Raw genomic sequence first — 23066 nt, 5'->3', positions numbered from 1 at the left:
TTAAATTTTTACCTGTCCAGAGTGTACCTGGAGGCCTGCAGCACCTGAAACTGGAGGCCGATTGTCATTTTTTCCTCAAATATGGTAATAACATCCAAAAAGATGCATATTTTGTTTTATAAGTGTACATCTAACTCTTCAAATAAGAAATTTTAATTTTTACCTGTCCAGAGTGTACCTGGAGGCCTGCAGCACCTGAACCTGGAGGCCGATTTTAAATTTTTCTGCAAATATGATGATAACATCCATAAAGATGCATATTTGGTTAAATAAGTGTACCTCTAACTCTTCAAATAAGAAAACTTAATTTTTACCTGTCCAGAGTGTACCTGGAGGCCTGCAGCACCTGAACCTGGAGGCCGATTGTCATTTTTTCTTCTAATATGTTAATAACATTCAAAAAGAAGCATATTTTGTTTTATAAGTTGCTCTCTAACTCTTCAAACAAAAAATTTTTAATTTTTTTTACCTGTCCAGAAACGACCTTCCAGCCTGCAGCACCTGAACCTGGAGACCTATTCAAAAAATGATTAAATATACGTGAACTAATACCCAAAAGTAAACTTTTATCCTAAATAACCTATAATCTAAAATCAATACCTAGTCCACAGCACACTGTTTACGCGAAAGTGGCAAAACTCCCCCCCCCCCCTTAGTAGGGTTGGCAATCCAGAATCCGGAATCCGTCCAAATTTTGGCCAATTTTGGAATCCGAATCCGGAATCTGTTTTTTTTTATAGCGGATTCGGATTCTTAATTGTTAGGCTAAAATTAGCGTCTTCAGTTTTTTTCTTTTAACCCCCCCTCCCCCCTTTTGAAGGCAATGATCAACACCCCTCATCTCTCCCCACCTCCACTACCAAGTGGAGAAGAGAAAATATGAAAAAACGCAGCTTTAGATTCTTCCCAATACTCGGTATAATTTAATGATTTAATTTAATCCCTTAATTTATTTTTTTAAACGCCTTTTAAAATATTGCTAGAATCCGTAATCCATAAGGAAAAAGGATAAGAGGATGAATACTCACCCCTTTTTCATGGTAAAATACTACTTCCCCATCCCTAAATTTAGAAGCAGACGAAAATCAAAAACCGCCCAGGGCTTTTTGTAAGTCAATCATAAATAATAATGTGAATAAAAAGAAAAGCGATATTTAGCAAACAGCCGTGGGCGGTCAGAATCAGCTGAATGATTATTATGAAAAAAATTTCCCTCTTTTTAGAAATAGAAGGATTCATCTTTCATGAACAAATTTTTTAAAATAAAAATAAAATTCTATGTAATTTTTAATTAAAACATTAAAACGAAAATATCTAATCTAATATTCTTGCCCTAAATATGGAAATAGTAAAAAGTAAAAAAAATATTTTTTTAAAATAATTTTTAATCCTCCCATTTGAAAAGTAGTGGAATAGCAATAAATTTTAGCGCGGCAACAGCGCTGAGTAGGCCTCTAGGCCCACTGCCTATTTTCGTCTTCTAGTTGCTTCGATTCCTCTCTTTTATTTTTTCCTCTATGCCGTAATCCGTCAAAAAATAAGAATCCGGAATCCGCGGAGAATCCGCCATTTTTTTTGGACGGATTCATGTAAAAATCCGAATCCGGTCCAAAAATTAGACGGATTGCCATCCCTAAATATTAGGTATATTTAAACATAAATATTTGTATTTTAGGTTTGGAAAGGATCAAAGATTTGCCACTGCCAAGGCGACCTGTTTAACCTTATCTATGTGTGGAAACTTTGTCATTATCGGATATTCTAGCGGTCATATTGACAGGTACATTTTGATATCAATTGAAAAGGGGAAAAAGCATTTCGGGAAAGGGTGTGAGTGGGGGAGCTAAACTAGTGGGTAAATTAAGAAAAATCTAGACCTAATCGTTGAGTTTTTTGGGCCAAAGTTCCCTCTAGATAAAATCTTTGCTTTCAAGGACGTCCAAGAATTTTTTTTGTGAAAATTTAAGATGGAAAATTATTCAAAGGGAGTAATTTTACTACTTTTTTTTCTACAAACGTAAGTGATCTAAGACTTTATAGCAGGTGTAGAACGCTAAAATTTGCAGAAAAAAATTACTCAATACCTTTGTAAGATTTCACAAAAAGCATCCTGTCTATTTTATCTGTAAGGAATCGAATTGGATTTATTTTTGTAGAGAAAATTTGGATTCAATAAATAACTCTTTCTGTTTGTAAACAATTATACAAATGAGACTTCTTGAGCTTTACTTATTACGGATGTTGTCATCCTTGTTATATTTGTAGATATAGATCTGAATATAGATGTATAACAAGACACTACCTGGATACCCCTGTCGAGGACCCTTTTTGTCTGCTAGTAAATTGTTCTCTGCTCTTATTTTAGCAACTTGGCTGTGTTAATATTTCCAGGGTGAGAATATTTAACCCCTTTCCCCTCTAGTGTTTTACTCTAATTTTGTAGATATAACATCCAATCTGGAATCCATAGAGGAGAATACAAACACGGCGAGAAACCTGCGCATAAAAATCCCTTGAGAAGCGTAGCAAGTGACGCTCTAAATCAGGTCAATAAAATTGTTCCAGTATTGCTTCGAAACCGATTAATATCCGATGAATTAGAACCGGTTCTCAGCCATACGGAAAAATTATGTATACCGTCGTATTATATCCAGTTTTCTACAAAAATAAAAATGTACAATCATAATATTAAAACTAGTTTTGTTAGCTGGTGCCTTTGGCATATCAGGGCTAACAAAAATTGTTTTAATCTTATTATTGTACATTTTTATATCCACGGAAAGCTGTTTATAATACGATGCGATAAATAACTATTCTATGATATAAAGTAGTAAGTTTATTTTGTCTGTCTTTATAGACAAGACATGGCTAAATTGTCGACGGTAAACATTTGCAACTCATCACTATGCATGTAATTGTACAGTTAGGGCTTTCTGACAAAGGTTGTGCAATCATAGTATTAGTTGTCTGTAATAGTTGGGATTTTAAGGTTTTGCCAACCTTAAAATTAAAAGTGATGGAATTCTTTATTTTGGGGAAGGTTCGAAAAAAGAAATTTCATTTTTATATCTAAAATTTTAATCTTTATCATTACTAAATTGTTAATCTTACTTTTAACATATATTTCAAATATAAAAAATACTGCTGTATTAATAGATATTTATGTTACTATCATGGAACTCAATTATTGGTCAGTTCGTTCATATAGTTGGAGGAGATGGGGGGTATCGCTATTTTAGCCCGCTGCGAGTTTCACTTTATAAATGTACATAATAATCTGGTGTAAGATCCAAGTAACAATATTTATATCCATTTCTTTATTTAGATGGTTATTTCTGGAGATTCCAGAGGAATTGTTAAGTTTTGGCAATTCAAATCATTAAAACTTATGACAAAGGTAAATATAATTAAACAGGGATAGAGTTAAATGAAAGACGTAACGACATCAAACAAACCGCGACTGTGGCGTGATACGTAGCGCATCCGCTCGCTATGGAAAGATTATAAGTTCAAAACTCGCCCGGACATTACGTAATAAGTAAAGACCTCTAAAAACGTTCCTATTGCTGCTATGTCTGGTGCGCGACATAAATTGTTATAGAAGGTGAATGCCTTGGCCCGAAAAAGGCGTAATTATTGTGCACAGTTAGGACTTCTAGACAAATGGAAAAATATTAAAGAACTCTATATTTTATTAATTTTATCCCCCCTACCACACATTTTTTTAGTTTTTTTTTCACCTAGGGGGGGGGGGGGAAATAGAAAAATATTTTCAGTTTTCTTAATTTTTACATTTTTTCCCCTCCAACCACTTATTTTTTATCCCCCCCCCCCCCCCCTAAGCAGGGGATCCCATGTAGAATATACACCCCTAGAGATACACTAAAATAAGATATCGTCGAGTATCCCATCTTTAAAAGTTAAAGGCTATCCGAAGCTAACGACGTTATATCGTCGGAATAGAATAGAATTAATTTAAATTCCAGAAATTGCATTTGACCAATAAGGACACAGCGACCGTAGGAATGATACGAACGCATTATAGGTCAGAAAGTGTTCATATTATATATTTTATTATATTTTTAAAATTCTCTAGGTAATACTAGAGGCAGAGCTCTCCTTCTTTACCCTGCAGCGAGACAGCAACCTGCTTGCCTGTGTCCTAGAGACCTTTGACATTGTCCTCATTGATATCGACACCCGCCAGGTTGCCAGGAAGTTCAGTGATGGCCACTGCTCCAAGGTTACAGATGTTGCATTCTCACATGATGGACGCTGGCTGGTCTCCGCTAGTTTAGATTCTACTGCCAGGTACGTTTAAAAATTTGCTCATAAAAAAAGTAACAGGATGTTACGTCGATCCTTCCAAGAGAAATCCCTCTGGAAATTTTATTTTGGAAACAAGGTATAAAATTAAAATTATCCTCCATCCTTTCCATCAGAGGCCTCTAGGGGCGTTGTCGCCAGTGATAATGTATAAATAAATATTTATTTCAGAGTATGGGACTTGCCTACTGGTCATTGTGTTGATTACATATCATTCCCCACCGCGGCAACTTCCATAGACTTCAGTCCTGCAGGCGACATGTTAGCTACTTCTCACGTTGAGGTAGGTTTATCCAGGGAGAGAGACGGGGGTGTATATTCTGCACAAGATTCCCCGGCTACAAAATTTTAATTCCCCCCCCCTAGTTTTTTCTCACCAAGTAGGGGGGAAAATAAAAAAATATTTAAAGAACTATATTTTATTTATTTTATCCCTCCTACCACACATTTTTTTAGTCTTTTTCGCCAAGGAGGGGGAATTGGAAAAAATGTTTTCAGTTTTCTTAATTTTTACATTTTTTCCCCTCCAACCACTTATTTTTTATTCCCCCCCCCCCCCCCCTCTAAGCAGCGGATCCAATGTACAATATACACCCCTTGAGAGAGAGGGGGAAATTTGCTGTTTATTACACTAGTCCCCAAAGTTTAAAATAACGTTATCTTATTTGTTGGCTTTACAAATTTGGGGACTTTAGTGAATTTTGATCGGTTGGTTGATTAAGTTGAGTATTCAAATGTTTCAAGAACTAATTTTAATATACAGAAGGGGTAATTTTGTGTATCATCAATGGGGATTGGGGATGTACATAAATTTTTTGGCCGTTTTCTTATACCTTTAGATACCTAAGGTTTACAGTTTAACCAAATATTAAGTTTAACTGCAAGGATAGGGGCTTGTAAGAGGAAGAAAAAAGTTAGGGAGGGGGGGGGGGGGGCTAAGGCTTAGAAATATGTTGGAGTGAAATCATCAGTTGTTAATTTGTCCTAAGGTCAAGTATTTTTCTTTCTCGTTCGACTAAATTGATGTTTAAATTGTATGTTTTCAGGACCTTGGAATCTATCTGTGGTGTAACAAGTCTCTGTATCAACATATTAATCTTAAAGCTGTACCTAAGTAAGTAGAATTATATTTATGGCTTTGAAACAGATAATTTTCTGCTAGATTAGAACCGGTTCTGAGTCATTAGGAAAAAGTATGTATCGTATTGTATTATAGACAATTTTTCCATTTATAATTAAGTAAATTCTAAATTTAATGGCCTCGAGTAATTATTTTTTCATTAATTATGGAAGGAAAAATTTCCGCAATGGTATGTGTTCTGAGACTTGAAAAACTGGATTTTTAAGTAAATTTTTATTTCTAATAAAAAACAAAAAAAATGCGTCAAGTGCAAATTTGAGGTGAACTTCATTCTGTTTAAAAGTCTTTGAACACATAACTTTACCGGGGGAGAGGGGGGGGGGGGAAACAAAAATTCCGTCCACCTTTTTCATTTTATTTTTATATTTTTCTAGAGATGCAGAACCTAAGAAGCTTTGTTTGTCTGGAGATTTGGAGCTTGAAGATGACAAAGAAAAACTATTTGAAATTGATGTTGAGGTAATCGAATTTTTAACTAGCAGTATCTGAACTTTTCGACCATTAATTTTAATCTAATGAAGGGGTAATTTTGTTGATTACCATTGGGGTTCTCAAGACTGCTTCTTTCTCTCCCTTTTATTGGTTTAATGTTTTTTTTTTTTTTAAATTTAAAAATTATGATTCAGATGCACACGGAGATTGGAAGTGAATATCCTTTGGCCAATCTTATAAAAGTATATGCGGGGGGGGGGGGGTGGCTTTAACTAGGTTTTTGCCAACAAGAACGTAGCGCGCTAACCACTACTCCTATGACAGTTTAATCTCATGTGACGCGACGTTACAAGTGATCTGATTTAGAAATATCCCTTTCCTTCACTGAATGAACGAACTGACCATTACGGGAGTTAGTGAGCTAAATTTTTCCTCTGTCATAAGATCCACGTTTATTCTATACCTACCTATTAATCTAGATGGACGCTGAAGAAGAATTTGTGTCACCAGACCAAATTGACGAGGATCTTATCACTCTGGCCAATCTTCCTACTTCAAGGTAATGACAGCGTCCACTAGTTGGCAGGGTAAAGATAGTTTGTTATTCAGTATGGCTTCGAAATCGATTAATATCCGCGGGATTATAACCGGTTCTTAGTCATACTGAAAACACAGGCCTTCGTCTCCTTTTGCTTAACAAAACTGGTTTTAGTCTTACATTTTTCATTTTTGAATCCGCTGAAAGCTGTCTATAATACGAATATGCTACTGCTTATAACATTATGTCATGCATATCATCATTACTATCAATTCCATCTTGAAATACTTCAATTTAATAGCTTAAAATCACGATAGAGTATAGAATTAAAATAAGGCATTAATTTAAAAATTTATCTGTATAATTTCTGAAATCATTCGATTTTACCAAAAGCCATGATGACTTTTGGGACTTTCAAAAGTTCCAATTTTATTTCAGGCTAGTCAGGCAGAATTGTCTACCTGGATTCTATTCTATAATTTATCTTCTTTGCTTAAAATAAACGCTTAGACTTAATTCTGCTAATAAAGTTGTTACCCTTGTAAAATATTTATTCAATGAAATCTTTCTAGATATATTTTTATTTTAGATGGTTGAATTTACTAAATCTGGATGTGATAAAAGCCAAGAACAAGCCGAAAGCACCTCCAAAGAAACCTAAAGCTGCCCCTTTCTTCCTTCCAACAGTGCCGGGCCTTGAGTTAACGTAAGTAATATTTAAGGTTTCTTTTCAACAAGGACATTAGTGTCATTATGTATCGCAGCTGAAACAAGCAATCATAATAGTATTAAAAGCTAACAACATTTCAATAAAAGTAAAACTTACACTAGTCTAAAAATCTTCATACAAGATTTAATTTTGATCGGTTTAATTTCAAACAGACTGAATAATTTTAACTTATAAAAAAATATTTCCATTGGATTCATGTTTCTTTAAACGATATTACACGCTTTTACACAAAGGATCCTGTTAAGCAATGATACCCCCCCCCGGGCCCCCCCCTAAAATTTTTGAAAATAAATTAAAAATAAAGTGAAAGAGGATAGTTTTTCGTTTATTTATTACATTTGGTCAACATATACTTTGTCCAAAAACACCAGAGCTGGATCTTTAAATCATTTTACACCCCTGTCCTGGATAAAATGTTTATTTAAAAAAACATGCGCATTCATTTTTTTTCATTTCCTGATTTAGTTTTGTCCCCCGATTCCAAAAATGTCTTTCCTGAAATCCTGGCTGTTCTATAAGATCTCCAAAAATGCAAATTACTTTTGCCACTGATTTTTCAATATTTTTTAAATAACTAATATGAAATTTTGTCAAAACATGTTATTGTGAACTGTAAAAAGGGTCTTACACACCTTAGATTATACATTTTGTGAATGCCAACAAGACCTGACAGAATCAATAAAAAAATATCTGCCGTTTTGACTGTTATTAATTGTTAAACATATTCATTTTTGGTTTTAACCAGAAAAGACATTGTAGGAGCAGTTTTTTTAGACTTGACCAAGAAATACAAAGTTGTAGAACTTGCCAAGCCTAACAATAGTTGTAAGAAGGACATATGCCTAAGGCACACTGTTATCTGCATTGCAAATAGATAAAACAGTGCTTAGCAACATTATGACCATTTTAAGACATTAAGGACTCTTAATAGGGGGACCTATACATCAGACACAAAAAATCCAATGAAGACCTAACAGAATATAAGCCAAAAATTTGAACCTACCAATGACAGTTTAGATCGTATTCAACTGATAAATGTCAGGACTTTCAGTTTTTCCCAAGAAAAACTTGAGTAATTGTTTTTTTTGTGCTTTACCATTAAATACAAAGTTGTAGAATTTGCAAGGCCTAACAATAATTGACATGTATGTATGTATATTGTATATAGCCCAGATTCTTTATAGTTAGGATTCAGATGCACACAGAGATGGGAGGTGAGAATCCTTTGACCAATCATAGATTTGTAAGCTTTATGCACAGCTGAGTGTATTCTTTGTTCCATTACAATCTGACATACAATTATCATAGAAGCTACTCAATTATTACATCACCCTAGCCTAGAATTTTGACAGGTGTTTTATATTAAGTCACCCTAATTAATGGTACTCTCATTTGAATGAGGAGCATGGACAGGGGGAAAGCATGATATAAGATGCTTGATATGTAAAATCCTAACTTCCTACAAATCTCCCCCCTTAAAACCCAAGGGCATCTCAGGGAAGGTTGCGTGATTACAATCAGACAAATTGCAGCTGCATTTGTCAACCAAATCATAGTCTATGTAGGGACTTGAACTTGGTTTCTCTTAACCAAAGCATAGTGCACTAACCACTACACTTTGGGACAATACTTGACATTGGTATCCATCTTGGGCAAACTTTTCTTGACTTTTTGAGAACAACTGAAATTTGTGAAGTTTAACAGTGAATAACAGTCAAAACAGTGATTGGTTGGTTAAAAAATTTTATCTAATTCTGTTCTCATTGGTTTGTTCAGATCACAATAATATGAGTCCTTCCAGTCAAAAAATGGAGAGCATCACTGAAATGTTTAGTTTTATTTACTTTTGACTCAGATAATCTGTGCTGGCAGTGGTCTGGGAACATTTTTGTATCCTGGATGGTCAGGTTGATGCTGATAAATAGGTATTGTTCTAATTTCAACAGACAATGTTCTTTGATTGGTAAAATTTTTGTTTCTTGATTTATATGTTAATTAGGTCACCAGTAGTAGGTTTAAGAGCTTGGTTCTGTTATCTTTTTATCTTTTTCTAGCTGTTCTCTGAAATGATATGACTCCATATAGGACAAGCATATTCCAACAAACTTATTGCAATGGCCTTGTAGGTCACTGTCAAGGTCTCCTTGTCCTAGCCCCAGTTGGAGCCACAGAGTGATTTCATGATGTTTATTTTGGTGTAGTAGTAGAGATTATCTGGGTTGAAAGTAACTGAAACCAAAAGTTTCAATGATCTTCTTCATCTTTTTAAAGGAAGGACTCATATTAGTGTGGTCAGGAACAACCCAACAAACCAATGAGAACAGAATTAGATGAAAATTTTAACCAACCAATCACCATTATTCACTGTTAATCTTCACAATTTTTAATTTGTCTCAAAATGTCCAGAAAAGTTGGTCCTGGGTGGATACAATAATGTCAATTATTTTTAGGCCTAGCAAGTTCTACAACTTTGTATTTATTGGTAAAGCACAAAAAAAACAGTTACTCAAGTTTTTTGGGGGGAGGGGGAACGAAAGTCCTGACATTTAACAGTTCATAATGGTCAAAACCATCATTAGCAGGTTCAAATTTTTGGCTTATATTCTGTTAGGTCTTCATTGGATTTTTTTGAGTCTGATGTATAAGTACCCCTTCTAAGAGTCCTTTCTGTCTAAAAATGGTCACAATGTTGCTAAGCACTGTTTTATCTTTTTGTATGTAGATAACCACTGCCACTGCTGTAACAGTGTGCCTTAGGCATATGTCCTTCTTACAACTACTGTTAGGCTTGGCAAGTTCTACAACTTTGTTTTTCTCAGTCAAGTCTAAAAACTGCTCCTTCAATTTCTTTTCTGGTTAAAACCAAAAATGGCTATGTTTAACAGTTAATAACAGTCAAAACGGCAGATATCTTTTATTGATAGTGTCAGGTCTTGTTGGCATTTAAGGAATGTATAATCTAAGGTGTGTAAGACACTTTTTACTGTTCACTATAATATGTTTTGACAAAATTTCATACTAATTATTTGAAAAAATATTGAAATATCAGTGACAAAAGTAATTTGCATTTTTGGAGATCTTATAGAACAGCCAGGATTTCAGAAAAGACATTTTTAGAATCGGGGGACAAAACTAAATCAGGAAATAAAAAAAACTGAATGCGCATGTTTTTTTAAATAAACATTTTATCCAGGACAGGGGTGTTTAGTGGTGAGCCAGATCGTAGTGAGCCGAATTTCAGCCAATCACAGCGCGGCATTTCATAAAATGCTGTGCTCTCATTGGTGGAAAGTTGGCTCACCCCGATCTGGCTCACCACTAAAATGATTTAAGGATCCAGCTCAAATATTGTTTTTTTAATTTTTTGACTTTATCATTCATTTTTACTTTTTAATATAGTTGCAAAAAATGATTGTTCTATATTTGTTTTGTAGGTTTTTGTTGGAAAAGAAAGAAGAAACTGAGGACAGATTTTTAACACAAATTTCAGATCTCACTGAGTTTGGTAAAGCATTGGGTCAGGTAAACTTTATATTTTTCTCCCTCCCTATATATTTTTACTAGCGGTTTTTTTTATCCTAGAGGTATCTTGGGACACTTTAATACAGGGGGACACTTTAATACAGGGGGAGGGGAGGGGGTCGATTCTCCACTTTTAATCTTAGGTTTTTATATTCTAATAACTTTCCCAAAAATAGTTATAAACCATCCCTTGACTTGTAGGAAGCTTCATTGAAAAGGAGAACCATATCGGTTCAGCCGTGAGCGAGATCCTTCGCTAGACATAGACGCACATTCTGTTTAAATGTACCTATGTATAAGGCTAACGCAGCTATTTATAACATATTTTGTCCGTCTTTTCATCTATAGCGCTATGTTGCAAGGAAATTTTGTTTTTATATGAGAAATTATGACTTGTCTGTCTTTGGTTCTATCAATTACAGGTTATTAAACCCAAACCGTCCTGCAATTCATAATACTTAGATATATAATTTATATTTCTTAGGCCAAAACGGAAGATGATTATGGAGCAATGTACAAACTCTTTCTTGAAAAGGGTCCCTCCGCTATTGATATAGAAATCAGAGCACTAGGTATAGATTTCATAAATGTTCTTCCAAGGACAAAAGCGAACTAAAGACCTGTAAAACAATTTGCTATAACAAACTAGCAGCTTTGACCCTAGAGGCCTTAATTGCACTTGAGTGACCGGGGGGTGGGTGCATTGTGTTTTAGGTTTGAATTTTAATGAAAATTAAAATACCTCGGTATAATATTAAAATACAATTCTAATTTGAGTTTTTGTTTTTAGCCCCTGAAGGAGGTGGAAATATCCCCCTAATGGAACAATTTCTTGTTCTTCTATCCACAGAATTAAAAAAGAAAAGAAATTTTGAAACAGTCAATGCTCACCTTGGCTTATATCTACAGGTTAAACATTTTATCTTTATATTAAACTATGATTAAAGTAGGGTTGGGCCGGATATCTGGCCAACGTTCGATATCCGGCCGGATTACCGGATATCCGGCGTAAAAATCAGCGGGTTATCCTGTAACCGGATAGTTTTAATATCCGGTACCCGGCTGGATATTAAAAATGGCCGGATATCCGGCCGGATAACCGGCCAAACCGGATATCCGGCCCAACCCTAGATTAAAGTATTTCTTGATTAGATATTTCCAGGGATTTAGATGGATTAGACAATGGAGGTTAAATTAGTTTACATCCCAAATAAGATAAACAGAATTACCCCTTCTGCAGTATAAAAATATTAGGTATAGAAAAGTATGGATAGTGGATACTACTAGTTTATAATCAAATAATTAAAATTCAACTAAAGTACCTAAAGTTTTTGAGCCAACTAAGTAGATGACATGGTTATAAACTTTGGGTACCGGTGTAGATTACATTTAAACATTTTTAGACCTAAGCAGAAAAAAATTTCTCACGTCTAAAAGATTTCTTTAAAACTAATATATATGAGCATATAATGATTATTGTTTATTGTAGATTCACGCTGAAACTATCATCTCGAGTCCTGAGTTAAGAAAACACTTGTCCACGGTGCAGGAGAACATGGCAACCTTCTGGACAGAGCTGCAGGCAGACCTGGACACAACTCTCTGCCTATCAAACTTCTGTAAAAGCTCTTTCCTGTGATCATTTCAAGTCTTTTTTGGATCATTTATTCATAAATGTTTCGAATATTTTTTTTTAATTCTCCATTTTTCATTTTTCTTTAAAAAAGAAAATAAAAAGAAAAACATTTCTTGAGGAAAAATGTAAAAATAAACGGAATAAACGGGTGCTTTCATTATTTTTTTTAAAGTTATTATTTTTTGTTATTATTTCAGATTATAACAGTTGATAATATTAATGAAGTGAAAGAATGGTGGAAATAACAAATGTTTGGCTGGATCTGGTTAGTGATGTCCGGAGTGGTAAACCTGATCTAGCAAATAATAATGCTAAAGATAAAAATAGAATTCTTAGGTAGGTACCTACATCAATATTAGAAGCGAAGCTAGTCTAGCTATAGATTACATGTCCGTCCTTACATACATATGTCAGACTAAGGTGTCCTATGGTGTAACGGTAGACGTTCTGCTTTGTGGTTGAGAAATTTTAGGTTAAAAAACCGAACATACAATGATAAGAATACCAAACTCATTCGCAATACTATCAAATTCTATCACGCAACCTTCTCTCATGACTCCAGAGAATTGTAGGTAGTTAGTTAGGGCCCTACAAATCGATCAAACTAAATCCTACTTTCCTCATTCATGATCTTCATTCTATTGGCTGGCTTAAAATTGAACACCTGACATACTCACTAAGGCCTTTGATCATCTTCCACGATAAACGCGGGTCAGATTTAAAAAGCTGTGCTCGAAGCACTAATCTAATTATATGCCAAAGGATTTTCACAACCAATCTCCTTGTGTATCTGAATCCTAACTTCAGATAATCAGGGCTACAACAACAACAAACTTCAAGACTTTATACCTACACAAACCATAGTTTCTGAAATTGAATAGATTTTTACCATAATTATTAATTTTTACACGGAGAACGAAAAAGCATCTCGTAAATATTATGTTAGGTTTCATCGGATGATTTTTTTCTCAATGTTTTTTGGTTAGAAGATTTTTTACATTTTTGTGCGAGTATTTAAAAAAACATTAAAAACTAATCATTACCTATAGGATTCGCTTTAACTTTCTAGTGTTTCTAAAAATATTAGTGTTTCCACTTTTATCAAAATTCATTGTTAATGCCCACTTTGATTTCTTGGCAATACATGTCAATTCATTCTTTTGTTACTTAAGAGCATATATTTCACTTTTATACATTTATTTTAGAAAAAGTGAAGAAAGTGCTTTATCAAAACAATGTTCAGCAATAGTTCAATCAATAGGTAAGTTTTTAAAGAATATTTTTAAAGTTATTTGTCGCATCGAATTTTAGGCAGTTTTCCGCAGATAGTAAAACATAAAAAAATAATACTAATATATCTGGTATTAACATTATTATTTTATTTTATTCGTAGAAAAATAGTCTAATACACAACTGTATATGACTTCATGGCGTCCTACCCTAGGGGCTCTAGATGCCTTTAGGGGCGTTGCCGCTAGTTATGTATAAAGTCATTCTTGTTGTTGTTGACTTTGATTATTTTATCTAGGTCAATTAAAATGCTTGCTGCTTGAGAACAGAGATGCCTATATTATGGGAGAGGTTGGCGGGGGCAAGGGAATGTCACAATCAGATATGGATACCATAGGTTAGTCTAGTGGTTAGGCGAGATCAAACACAGACAGACATCCTGTTACTTTTGTACAAGGAATAGAATATTATAGATTAAAATTCGTTGCAAAATTGCGCAAATACAGGATTCTGTTTAAGGCATACTTTCATTTTTAGGACTTGACTATTGAGATATTTCGCAATAAATATTGTTCCTAGTGCATGACCAAGCACAGAACCCGTTCTCCGGCCCTTACTTTTAAATAAATTAATAATGATGGGGACGAGGGTGTTTTTTTTTTGTTTGTAAATAACTTTAGGCCAAGTTAGGTTATATTGGGTACTGGGTAGCACTAGCCCTGCATGGTTATACCCTTACCCTCGGTCGGCCCACCCCTTCACCCATATTTTCTATTTATTTCAAAAATGTAAGTCGAGGATTAGTGCTCAATAGTCACTTAGAGGGAAAGCACCAGTTTCTTAGTTCTTTCATGATCTTTTGTTAACTCGTTTAAGTTAGGAAAGTGGGGAACCAATCTTTATAGTCTTTAGTTAGAATTTACCATAGAAGGATCTATATATTAAGATACCACCTAAATTTTGTATAATATGTAGTTTAAAGTTTAGCCGCAAGGTGTCTCAAAACAAAGTTCAAATATTACTTGCTGTCAGGTTTATGATTTTTCAAACATCCTAACTGTTATAACTAAATAATAAACAAAACTTAATACCTATATATTTTAGTTTTATATAATAAAAAAAAACATTTTTTAAAGGATTAACCTTAATACAAAGAAAAACTAGTAAAATATAATTTTTAGCCTATAGTTAGCTACAATAAAAACAATAACAAACATCATATGGTGATTTTCTGTAGGGAGCCTCTGTCTTTTTGAAGGTTCCTTCTAAATTCCAATCGATTCTGTCTGTTTCCTGCAGGTTCTACCTATCGATTTAGGAAAATATTTATAAAATATTTTAATAGTTTTAGATTGATTTTTCTAAATTTGAAGTAAACCATAACAAAATAGGTTAAAACCTACCTATCATAAAATACTAGGTAGATCGATTTGGATACCCCATCTTAAATTTGGGTCCCATTAATTTTCAATGTATTAAACGCATCTTGGTGGTAATAAATGATAGTTCGGGGCCCAAATGTAGTACGGGATGCAAACTTGTATGTTATGTAGTTTAAAGTTTAGCCACCAGGAGTCTCAAACAAAAGTTTAAATATTACTTGGTGTCATTTTTATGATTTTAAAAACATTCTAAATGATACAATTAAAAATAAACAACACCTTATATACGTATATATTAACCTTCTAACTTATTTTAAAAAAATGTTTTAAAGGAGTAAATTAATAAGAAAGAAAAACCTATATATATGCAATTATTTTGCTTCAATTTAGTCACCCGGCTTTTATTAAATTTGAAATTATATTTCTTTAGGGAGCCTTTGTCTATTAGAAGGCTCCTCAATCCTCCCATGTCCCGTCCCTGTATGTTCTATGGATTTGGGAAAATTTTTAAAATTATATACCTATACCACTGTACCACAACAAAATGGGTTAAAACCTATTATATACTACTGATATATACTAGGTAGATTTTGAAACCCCATCCTAGATTTGGTCCCTATAATTTTCAATGTATAAAACTTATCTAGGTTGTTCTAAATGATAAATTGTGTTGTCAAAATGGATTATTGGATGTTAAAAAATCTTGTATAATATGTAGATTAATTTATAGCCGCTAGGTGTCTCAGAACAAATGTTTAAACATTATTTGTTTAAACTTTTATGTATTTTCAAACATTTAATGTCAGAATATATATTGGGAATACTTGTTTATTTATTAATTATAACATTAAATGTTTAAAAATTCATAAAAAATGGAATTAAATGATTTTTAAACTTTTGTTATGAGTCACCTAGCGGCTAGAATTTAATCAACATATCATAATAGAATTTTTACACCTAATCATCCATTTTGACTTGTGTAGAATATATATTAGGAAATTGAATATTTGTTTTAATTTTAAGTGTTAAATTAGAAAAAAAACTACCTACCATTTTCAAAGTAGTAACTTAACTAGAAAGAAAAACTTTAAATTCAATTATTATCATCTAGGTATGAAGTTACATTTGTTTATTTTTATAAAGCGCCACAAATAATTTGCAGCATATTTCTGCAGGAAGGTTTGTCTTTTAGAAAGTTTCTCTTTCTATTTGATAATGTCCTCCTATCCCTTGCCTTAGATTGGACGGATGGGTGAAAATTTTACTAGGGGTTGCTCCCCTAGGGGCTTATACTTATAGGCAGGGTGCCGGAGCCGTATAATTTTGATGCGGCTCCGGCTCCTACCTTAAAATTAATATATAAATTTTTTCTCATTATTGAATTTGATAAAATAAAATAAATAATATAAAATATTTTGCTTTAATTTGATTAAAGCTATATAAAAGTAGAAGGATGTGTGTCTATTTATTAAGTAACAATAGTTTTTCAGTTTATTATATGGAAATAGACCGTTGCCAAATTATAATATTACTTTAAAAAATCATTTTTAGCTAGTCCGGAGCCGGAGACGTTTTTAACGAAAAATACGGCTCCGGATCCGGCTTCGGCTCCACTAAAAATGTTGCTGCTCCCGGCTCCGGCTCCAGAACACTGCTTATAGGGAAGAGAAAGTGTTGGAAGCTCCACTTTTAATTTTAAACCTAAAAAGAAAAGGGGGGGGGGGGGATAATTTTTTTTGTTTGTTGATTTCTATTGGGAGGTTGGAGTAACCTCCTTCAAATTAGTTATAAACCTTCTCTGGACTTATAAAAACTATTCTCAAAATGCTTTGGGTTTTCCGAGAGAAAATGTTCGCTTATAATTAAATCTAAGCTTTTAAAAAAAAAAACTATCATTGTTTTTATTGGACCAATTGTCATGTTAAACTTTTATGATTGTTTTATAATAGTAGACCTAAAGTATTTTTTAATGTTTATTTTATTTTAGATGCTAGTGCGGACCATATTTGTTTGAAATGTTCAGAATTAATACAAAGTTATAATAAAATCATTTTAAAAACAAAGGTTAGTTGTCTCTATTTTAAAATGAACAAAGTAATAGAACAACAAAAGTATAAAGTACCATGTTAGACTAAAAGTATTTAAGAGATGCTAATGAATTATATTTATGTTTTCTTTTCATGCTATGTACCTAAATAAAAAGTTTTTTAGATTTAATGTTATCAAGAGAATTCAATTAAAGTAGTCATGCTTTAAAAATTACATGGTGTTAGATAAGATATCTATAATACAAAGTAGCTTGATGTCTGTCTGTCCGTCCGTCTAAAGCTTAAGATCTCGGTAACCACTGAACCGATTGGATTCTACTCTTCGGAGTATATACCTATCGGTCCTGTGGTGGTTTTAAACTATTTTCTTGGGTGGTGGGACAACCCCAACCCTCCCAAAAATGAAAATTTCCCCCCCCCCCCAATGTTTTTTTTGCAGAAGATTTCCTTGGCCCTTTTACGAATTTCGCCTAAATTTGTTTTTTGATCACCTCTTGGGGCCAAGCCCCTGGAGGCTAGGGGCGAAACCGCTAGTATTCATATATAATTATAGCTTACATAAATTCATTGTCATCGAATTTATACAAAATCAGTAGGTATATATTAAATCGCTGTGTTTCTAAAATATTTAAAGATAGCATAACTGATATAATTCTTATTTAGTTGTCTGAGGGAGGACGAGAACATTATCAGCTAGTAGCTGCAGGCATTCATTTTTTGGATTCTTAAATAAGTTTCAGCTAACATGGATCTATTGGTATTTTGGAAAATAATAGTCTGAAATGATTCCTAATTTTCTAATTTGGCTAGAAATGGAAAAAATACAGATGAAAGCAATTACCATTCGGATGTCAAAGTTCCTTTAAGTTAAAAAAAATCCAATAAATGAAAGTTTGCAGGCTTGAAAGATTATTTGAAGAAGGTTTTGAGTATACATTCTGAGATGAAGGCTGTCAGAGTCAAGAGACAAGTTCAACTTACCAGTCTCTCAAAACTTGAGGTAATTTCAACCCTGGCCCAGGATCCGTGGTTTTGTTGGCCGGTTCTGATCCGTGAAGATAAAGCATGTCTAGTACTAAAGGAATGATTTCTCTCCATAACCACATACTGTATCAGTATTTTAATTAGTATAAAAAACAGTAGGTTTATACATCATTGAAACAATCTTTATATTGCCATGGATCACAAGTTAAGGAATAAGACAATGGACAGTAAATTGACAAATAAAATCGTCCTTCTTTAAATTTTAATTATTGGTTGAAAAGTTTGTATACTGATTAACCAGCTTAACTTAACTAGCATTTAATTTAGGTAAACTCTCGGGAGAGCCGTAGTAACAAGTTGACCCTTCCCAACAGCTCTGGTGGTGTCAACTCCCCAGCAACCAGCTCCAAATCTTCCCCCCGAGCAGTAGGTGGTTCTAAAACTAGCCTGGCTGAATTGCAAGAGAAATCATTCAGGTATAAAAAGGATATTCACTGGAAAGATGGCACCTACCCATTATATTTGCTGGGGGTAAAGCCAGGCGTTTCTAAGATTTGAAGGAGTTTCTAATGTATTTTTAAATTTTAAGGTGTGGGGGACGTCAAGTGACGTCTATGGCTACCTTCCAATATTTAAAAAAAGTTTTTTTATGCTTTCTTGTCATTCGTATGGCCCTTGAGGCCTCCAAAACAATTACTCAAAAAACTTGTATTCACAGATGTTTAATACTTGTTAAATAGTGCTCACCCCATTTTATGTGATGCACACATACAGACAGACAAACAGCCTGTTACTTTTATATAATGATTATTATAAATGTTATAGTGCATCGGCAACCAAGAAGAGTAAAGTATGGGATTCCAGCGATGAAGATGAGGCCTTAAGGTAAGTTAAAATATTATTTAGTGCTGTGGAACCCTTACTCCTGCCGCCACATATTTTTTAATAAATTGAAAATTGGGAAGGGAGGTTAATTTTTTTCCTACACCTAAATCCTACGGGGCCTATACATTGAGCAGTGCCCTGACATTGTGAGACTATCAGTTTTCATTATAACCCAACGTAACCAGTCCTAAAGAAGAAAAAATCTAAAATATTACCATCACCCCCCCACCCTTATTTTCGGTTTATTTTAAAGTTAGTGGGAGTTTCTGAGGTCGACAAGGCACTTTGAGAGGGAAATCGTCTCCTATTGATTGTTGATATAAGAATATTACACTTAAGCATTAAAAGTCAAATAAAAAAAGGCTTTCTAGTATATTTTTTAATGCATTAAAACATGGTTTAAGGGTTTAAAAAGTTTGTATATTATTTAGTCCTGAAGAGGCGCAACTGCTGGAGCAAGAGAATGATCAACTTATAGAACAATTAAATCAACTTCATAATCAAGTAGATCAAGTAAGTTATTTTTTTTCTTTTTATCCCCTAGAGGCCTCGTAATATGTTTATCTGTTTTAAGATCAGCTGTTAACAAAAACAAATCTTAAGTTCGAAATATTTTTGCAGCAGGCAGGGGAAAATATGAATCTTGTGCAGATTACCTATACACATTTGGCCAAATATTTATGAAAATGGTTAAAAAAGATGCATTTACCTATATTCTTTTAGACTGCGAGTAAGGTGCTAAAAATATCTGAGCTGCAAGAAATATTCAGTGAAAAAGTTCTGCAACAATCGAGTGATATTGAACAAATACATGCACTTGCAGTTTCAACAACGGAAAATGTTAAGGTAAATTGATTGATTGATTGATGCAGACACTGAGACCGATATTTTGAAACATATAGGGAGTGACAGACAAACAATTAGATTCAAAGTAAATGCAACGAATTGCTGTATTTATAGAAAGTTAAGGTAAATAAAATAGATAATGAAAGAACTTAGATTATCAAGATTATGCAATAAATGCAATTACTAATTGATTGATTGAAAGGGGTCATCTCAAAAAACGCCTATCTCAGAAAACGCCTATCTCAAGAAACGCCTATCTCAGAAAACGCCTATCTCAAAAAATGCCCATCTCAGAAAACGCCTATCTCAAAAAACGCCTTTTTCATAAAATGCCCACTACATTTTTAAAAATAAAGCCTAATTTATTAATAGTATTCAAAAGAATAATACAATACTTGTCATTCATGATCTCTTATTTAAAACACAAATAAATAGTTACCAAATCAACCATTTTATAAACTATTTTCAAAGATGGATAAAATGGTAAACTAAAGAGTAGCTGCTACATTTAGAGATTAGGGGTAGTTTAAATAAATGGGAGAAAATTATTGGAGGGAGAACTCATTGAAGGAAAGAGTTTAATTATTGAAGCTCATTTAAAAGTACATCATTTTTTAATCTGGTAAGAATAAGAAGTAATATAGGGATAAGACATTAAAATAACCTCACCCCATTTTCCCCCCAAAATTCATCATTTATGGAAAGTAGAATCTAAAAAAAAATGTTAAATTGTTTTATAATTTATGATAATTAGGTATTCTAAACTATTCTTTTATTTTGAGGAACAGCTATCTAATTCTGATAAGTTTAAAGCATATCATACTCAATAAATATTTTGTATATTATTTGTATATTTTAATAATTATATAACATGAATCTAAAATTTCTTTCAAGCATAATAAAAACTAGATTTTTGAGATAGGCGTTTTCTGAGATAGGCGTTTTTTGAGTATAGCCATTGAAAGTTATTTTTATTAATTTGGACAGATAGACAATTATAAGATTATTGATGCCGTGCTACTAGGGAGGGAGAGTACATTGGACTGTGAATTACCTGGTACCCAAGGTTTTATAATAACGTTAGGAATCTTATAAGTTGACTTTGGGTACATGAATTTTGAATGGTTGTTTCCAAGCTATTATTGTCCAAAATTTAAATTTACTGAGGGATAATTTGTTTAGTATCATTGGGGTTTTATATTAGTTTATCGTTCAATGACATATCCATTACGATCCTTTTTTTCAGGAAGGAAACGAAGCTGTTCGCCAAGCCATCCAGAACCAAGCGTCCTATCGGGTTATTGTACTTTTTGTACTTCTAGTTTTCTCTTTCTCCTTACTCTTCCTTGATTGGTACAATGATTAAATTTGGTTATTGTACTTTTTGTACTTCCAACAGAGTATTGGTACTCTTTGTAATTCATCTTTCAAAGTTATTGTACTCTTCGTAATTTTTGTGTTTATTTACTTCCAGTTTTATCTGGATTGGTATTTGTAAGTTCTTAAACTCCTTCAACTTTCTATAGAGTACTAGTTTCGAACGGAACAGAAAAAAATAGCCTTAAACATTCATCCCATACTCTTATAAAGCTTTCCAAAAAGATGAACATCCAATCCGGACAATTATTTTTTTTTATTTCTTTAGCTTCAGACAAAAACCTTAGGTACTAGTTTATCTAAAGAGTATTTATACTGTTAATAATTCCTTTTTATTTCTCCCTCTTATTCTTATTCTTCCCTTTGTTTTTTCCCAGAAGGGGAAAAATGGTAAATGTTTACAGTGCCTACTATTTATTGATAAATTTTTTACCCCTCCCACATAGTTTACTCGTTTTTTCGACAAGGAGGGCGAAAAATGTTTTCAGTATTCTTTTTTCACCCTACTTTAGCAGGGAACACTTGCAGAATATAAACCCTAGAAAGCATTCTCTTTATTTTGTATTAATAATTTACTCTTTCTTGTCGACCTTTTCTTTTTCAATAATACAGAAATAATCCTTTATGAAATTATTTTTAAATATTTTTCCTACATTAAAGGCATTTTTAATAATGTAAATTTTTTCTTCAATTTGAATTGAATAACAAAACAGTGATATGCCCGATCATTTTTGTAATAAATTGAATTATATGTGAAACTTGAATCTGTGATGGATTAGAACAAAAGAATTAATGAATTTGTCTCAACCATGACACTTTGGTTGAGCTTGACTTCCGAATTAGCGGGAAGTTCACGAGATCAGTTGGCGAACATACAAACCCCCAATACCAGGAACCATCAAGTTTCAACAGCAGGTTTGAATATAGATTTATTGATGAAATTATTTCAAAGACCTGAAATTACAATATCAATTAGTTCATAATTCCAGTTATTTATAACCACGTAATCTTTTTAAAATCATTTTTCTCTACGGTAAAAAATCTTTGGAAACTTTGGCTTTAAAGGAAAATTATTTGGTTTAATAAATCATTGTTAAATGCAAAAATAAAGGCACATAAAAATTACTAAAACATATTAATCATAATTAAGTTTCATGCTTAGCTGGCTAAAGCCTTTTTAAAACTACATATAATCGTCCTATACACCATTCTTCCTAATAAAATTAACAAATTCTACCTGAAGTTCCTATGGTTTCAAATCCCTGATATACTAGTGACGTATGAGGGGATGTACAGACAGACTGGAATACGAGTATAGAGTAGCTCCGATACAATTTAATAATCAATAATCTAACAAAGTATTTCTAAAAAATACACATTTATTAAACAATTAAAACTGGTTAGAAATAGGCAGATTAATGGGATTATTATTATAGGATATATTTAATATGATATATATTAAAGGCTTGGACGTCCTGTTTCTTAGTTAGGTAAGAAACGACGTCCTTGAACACGTGGGAAATATAGATACCGCCAGCCTAGACTTATAGGCTTGTATCTAACCGAATGCAGACGGGAGGAAGCGTATTCACTCTTTGGCCTGCAACAATCAACTAGCCCTCAACACAGCAGGATGGAGTATGGTGGCGGTTACAAGTGGAGGTCTGACTCAGCCAGAGAAGTATAGGAATGTGAACAGGGATAAGGATACATAAACTTGGGTGTTGATTACCACACTTGCCCCCTCTGAGGGAATATGAAATATTCCCTCACAGTTGACCTGCACGCCGGCTTCTGCGGGTTGATGTGGTACTCGCAGGTTCTTCGATTGCGGCCATAGCCCTCTCTACGATATCCACAGGATTGGGTTCAGCGGGAGTAGGATTTTCTGGAGCTGCTGGAGGCTCTGGAGCAACAGCATTCTGGAGGGCTAACATGCCCTCACAGGGAGCCGTGGCTACTGGATCTTCAGAGGCAGCGCCAGCCTGC

At 33.5% G+C, this 23066-nt stretch overlaps 2 protein-coding genes across 5 annotated transcripts in view; both read left to right on the top strand.

Annotated features, from left to right (window-relative positions):
- The window catches only part of LOC145328172 (WD repeat-containing protein 36), a 32057-nt gene extending 19534 nt beyond the window's left edge, over nt 1-12523 (top strand). Inside the window, exons 15-27 of the mRNA XM_080171762.1 lie at nt 1676-1780; nt 2444-2546; nt 3326-3397; nt 4097-4311; nt 4498-4609; nt 5373-5440; nt 5842-5926; nt 6379-6458; nt 7027-7143; nt 10602-10689; nt 11174-11261; nt 11480-11598; nt 12179-12523. Coding sequence (XP_080027888.1) covers nt 1676-1780; nt 2444-2546; nt 3326-3397; nt 4097-4311; nt 4498-4609; nt 5373-5440; nt 5842-5926; nt 6379-6458; nt 7027-7143; nt 10602-10689; nt 11174-11261; nt 11480-11598; nt 12179-12328 — 1402 coding nt within the window. The 3' untranslated portion in view covers nt 12329-12523. The remainder of the gene's footprint in view (nt 1-1675; nt 1781-2443; nt 2547-3325; nt 3398-4096; nt 4312-4497; nt 4610-5372; nt 5441-5841; nt 5927-6378; nt 6459-7026; nt 7144-10601; nt 10690-11173; nt 11262-11479; nt 11599-12178) is intronic.
- Nucleotides 12503-21877, top strand: Syx18 (syntaxin 18). Of its 4 annotated transcripts, none has more exons than XR_013882383.1 (12): nt 12503-12661; nt 13531-13586; nt 13854-13952; nt 16925-17001; nt 17649-17691; nt 17885-17985; nt 18297-18445; nt 18795-18854; nt 19286-19367; nt 19578-19700; nt 20947-21194; nt 21791-21877. XR_013882383.1 is itself a non-coding variant. In XM_080171764.1 (11 exons), the coding sequence occupies exons 1-11, from the start codon at nt 12558-12560 to the stop codon at nt 21064-21066; spliced, it is 1014 nt and encodes a 337-aa protein (XP_080027890.1). In that variant the 5' UTR covers nt 12503-12557; the 3' UTR covers nt 21067-21877. The 4 variants fall into 4 exon arrangements, 1 of the variants encoding a protein (XP_080027890.1); XR_013882382.1 differs by having other exon boundaries at nt 21690-21877; XR_013882381.1 differs by having other exon boundaries at nt 21606-21877.
- The last annotated feature ends 1189 nt before the right edge of the window (nt 21878-23066 follow it).

The sequence above is a fragment of the Acartia tonsa genome, chromosome 9, assembly GCF_053477335.1.
Source record: "Acartia tonsa isolate MP-2025a chromosome 9, ASM5347733v1, whole genome shotgun sequence".
In the NCBI taxonomy this organism is placed as follows: Eukaryota; Metazoa; Arthropoda; class Copepoda; order Calanoida; family Acartiidae; genus Acartia; species Acartia tonsa.
This window is presented reverse-complemented; position numbering and strand designations above follow the sequence as displayed.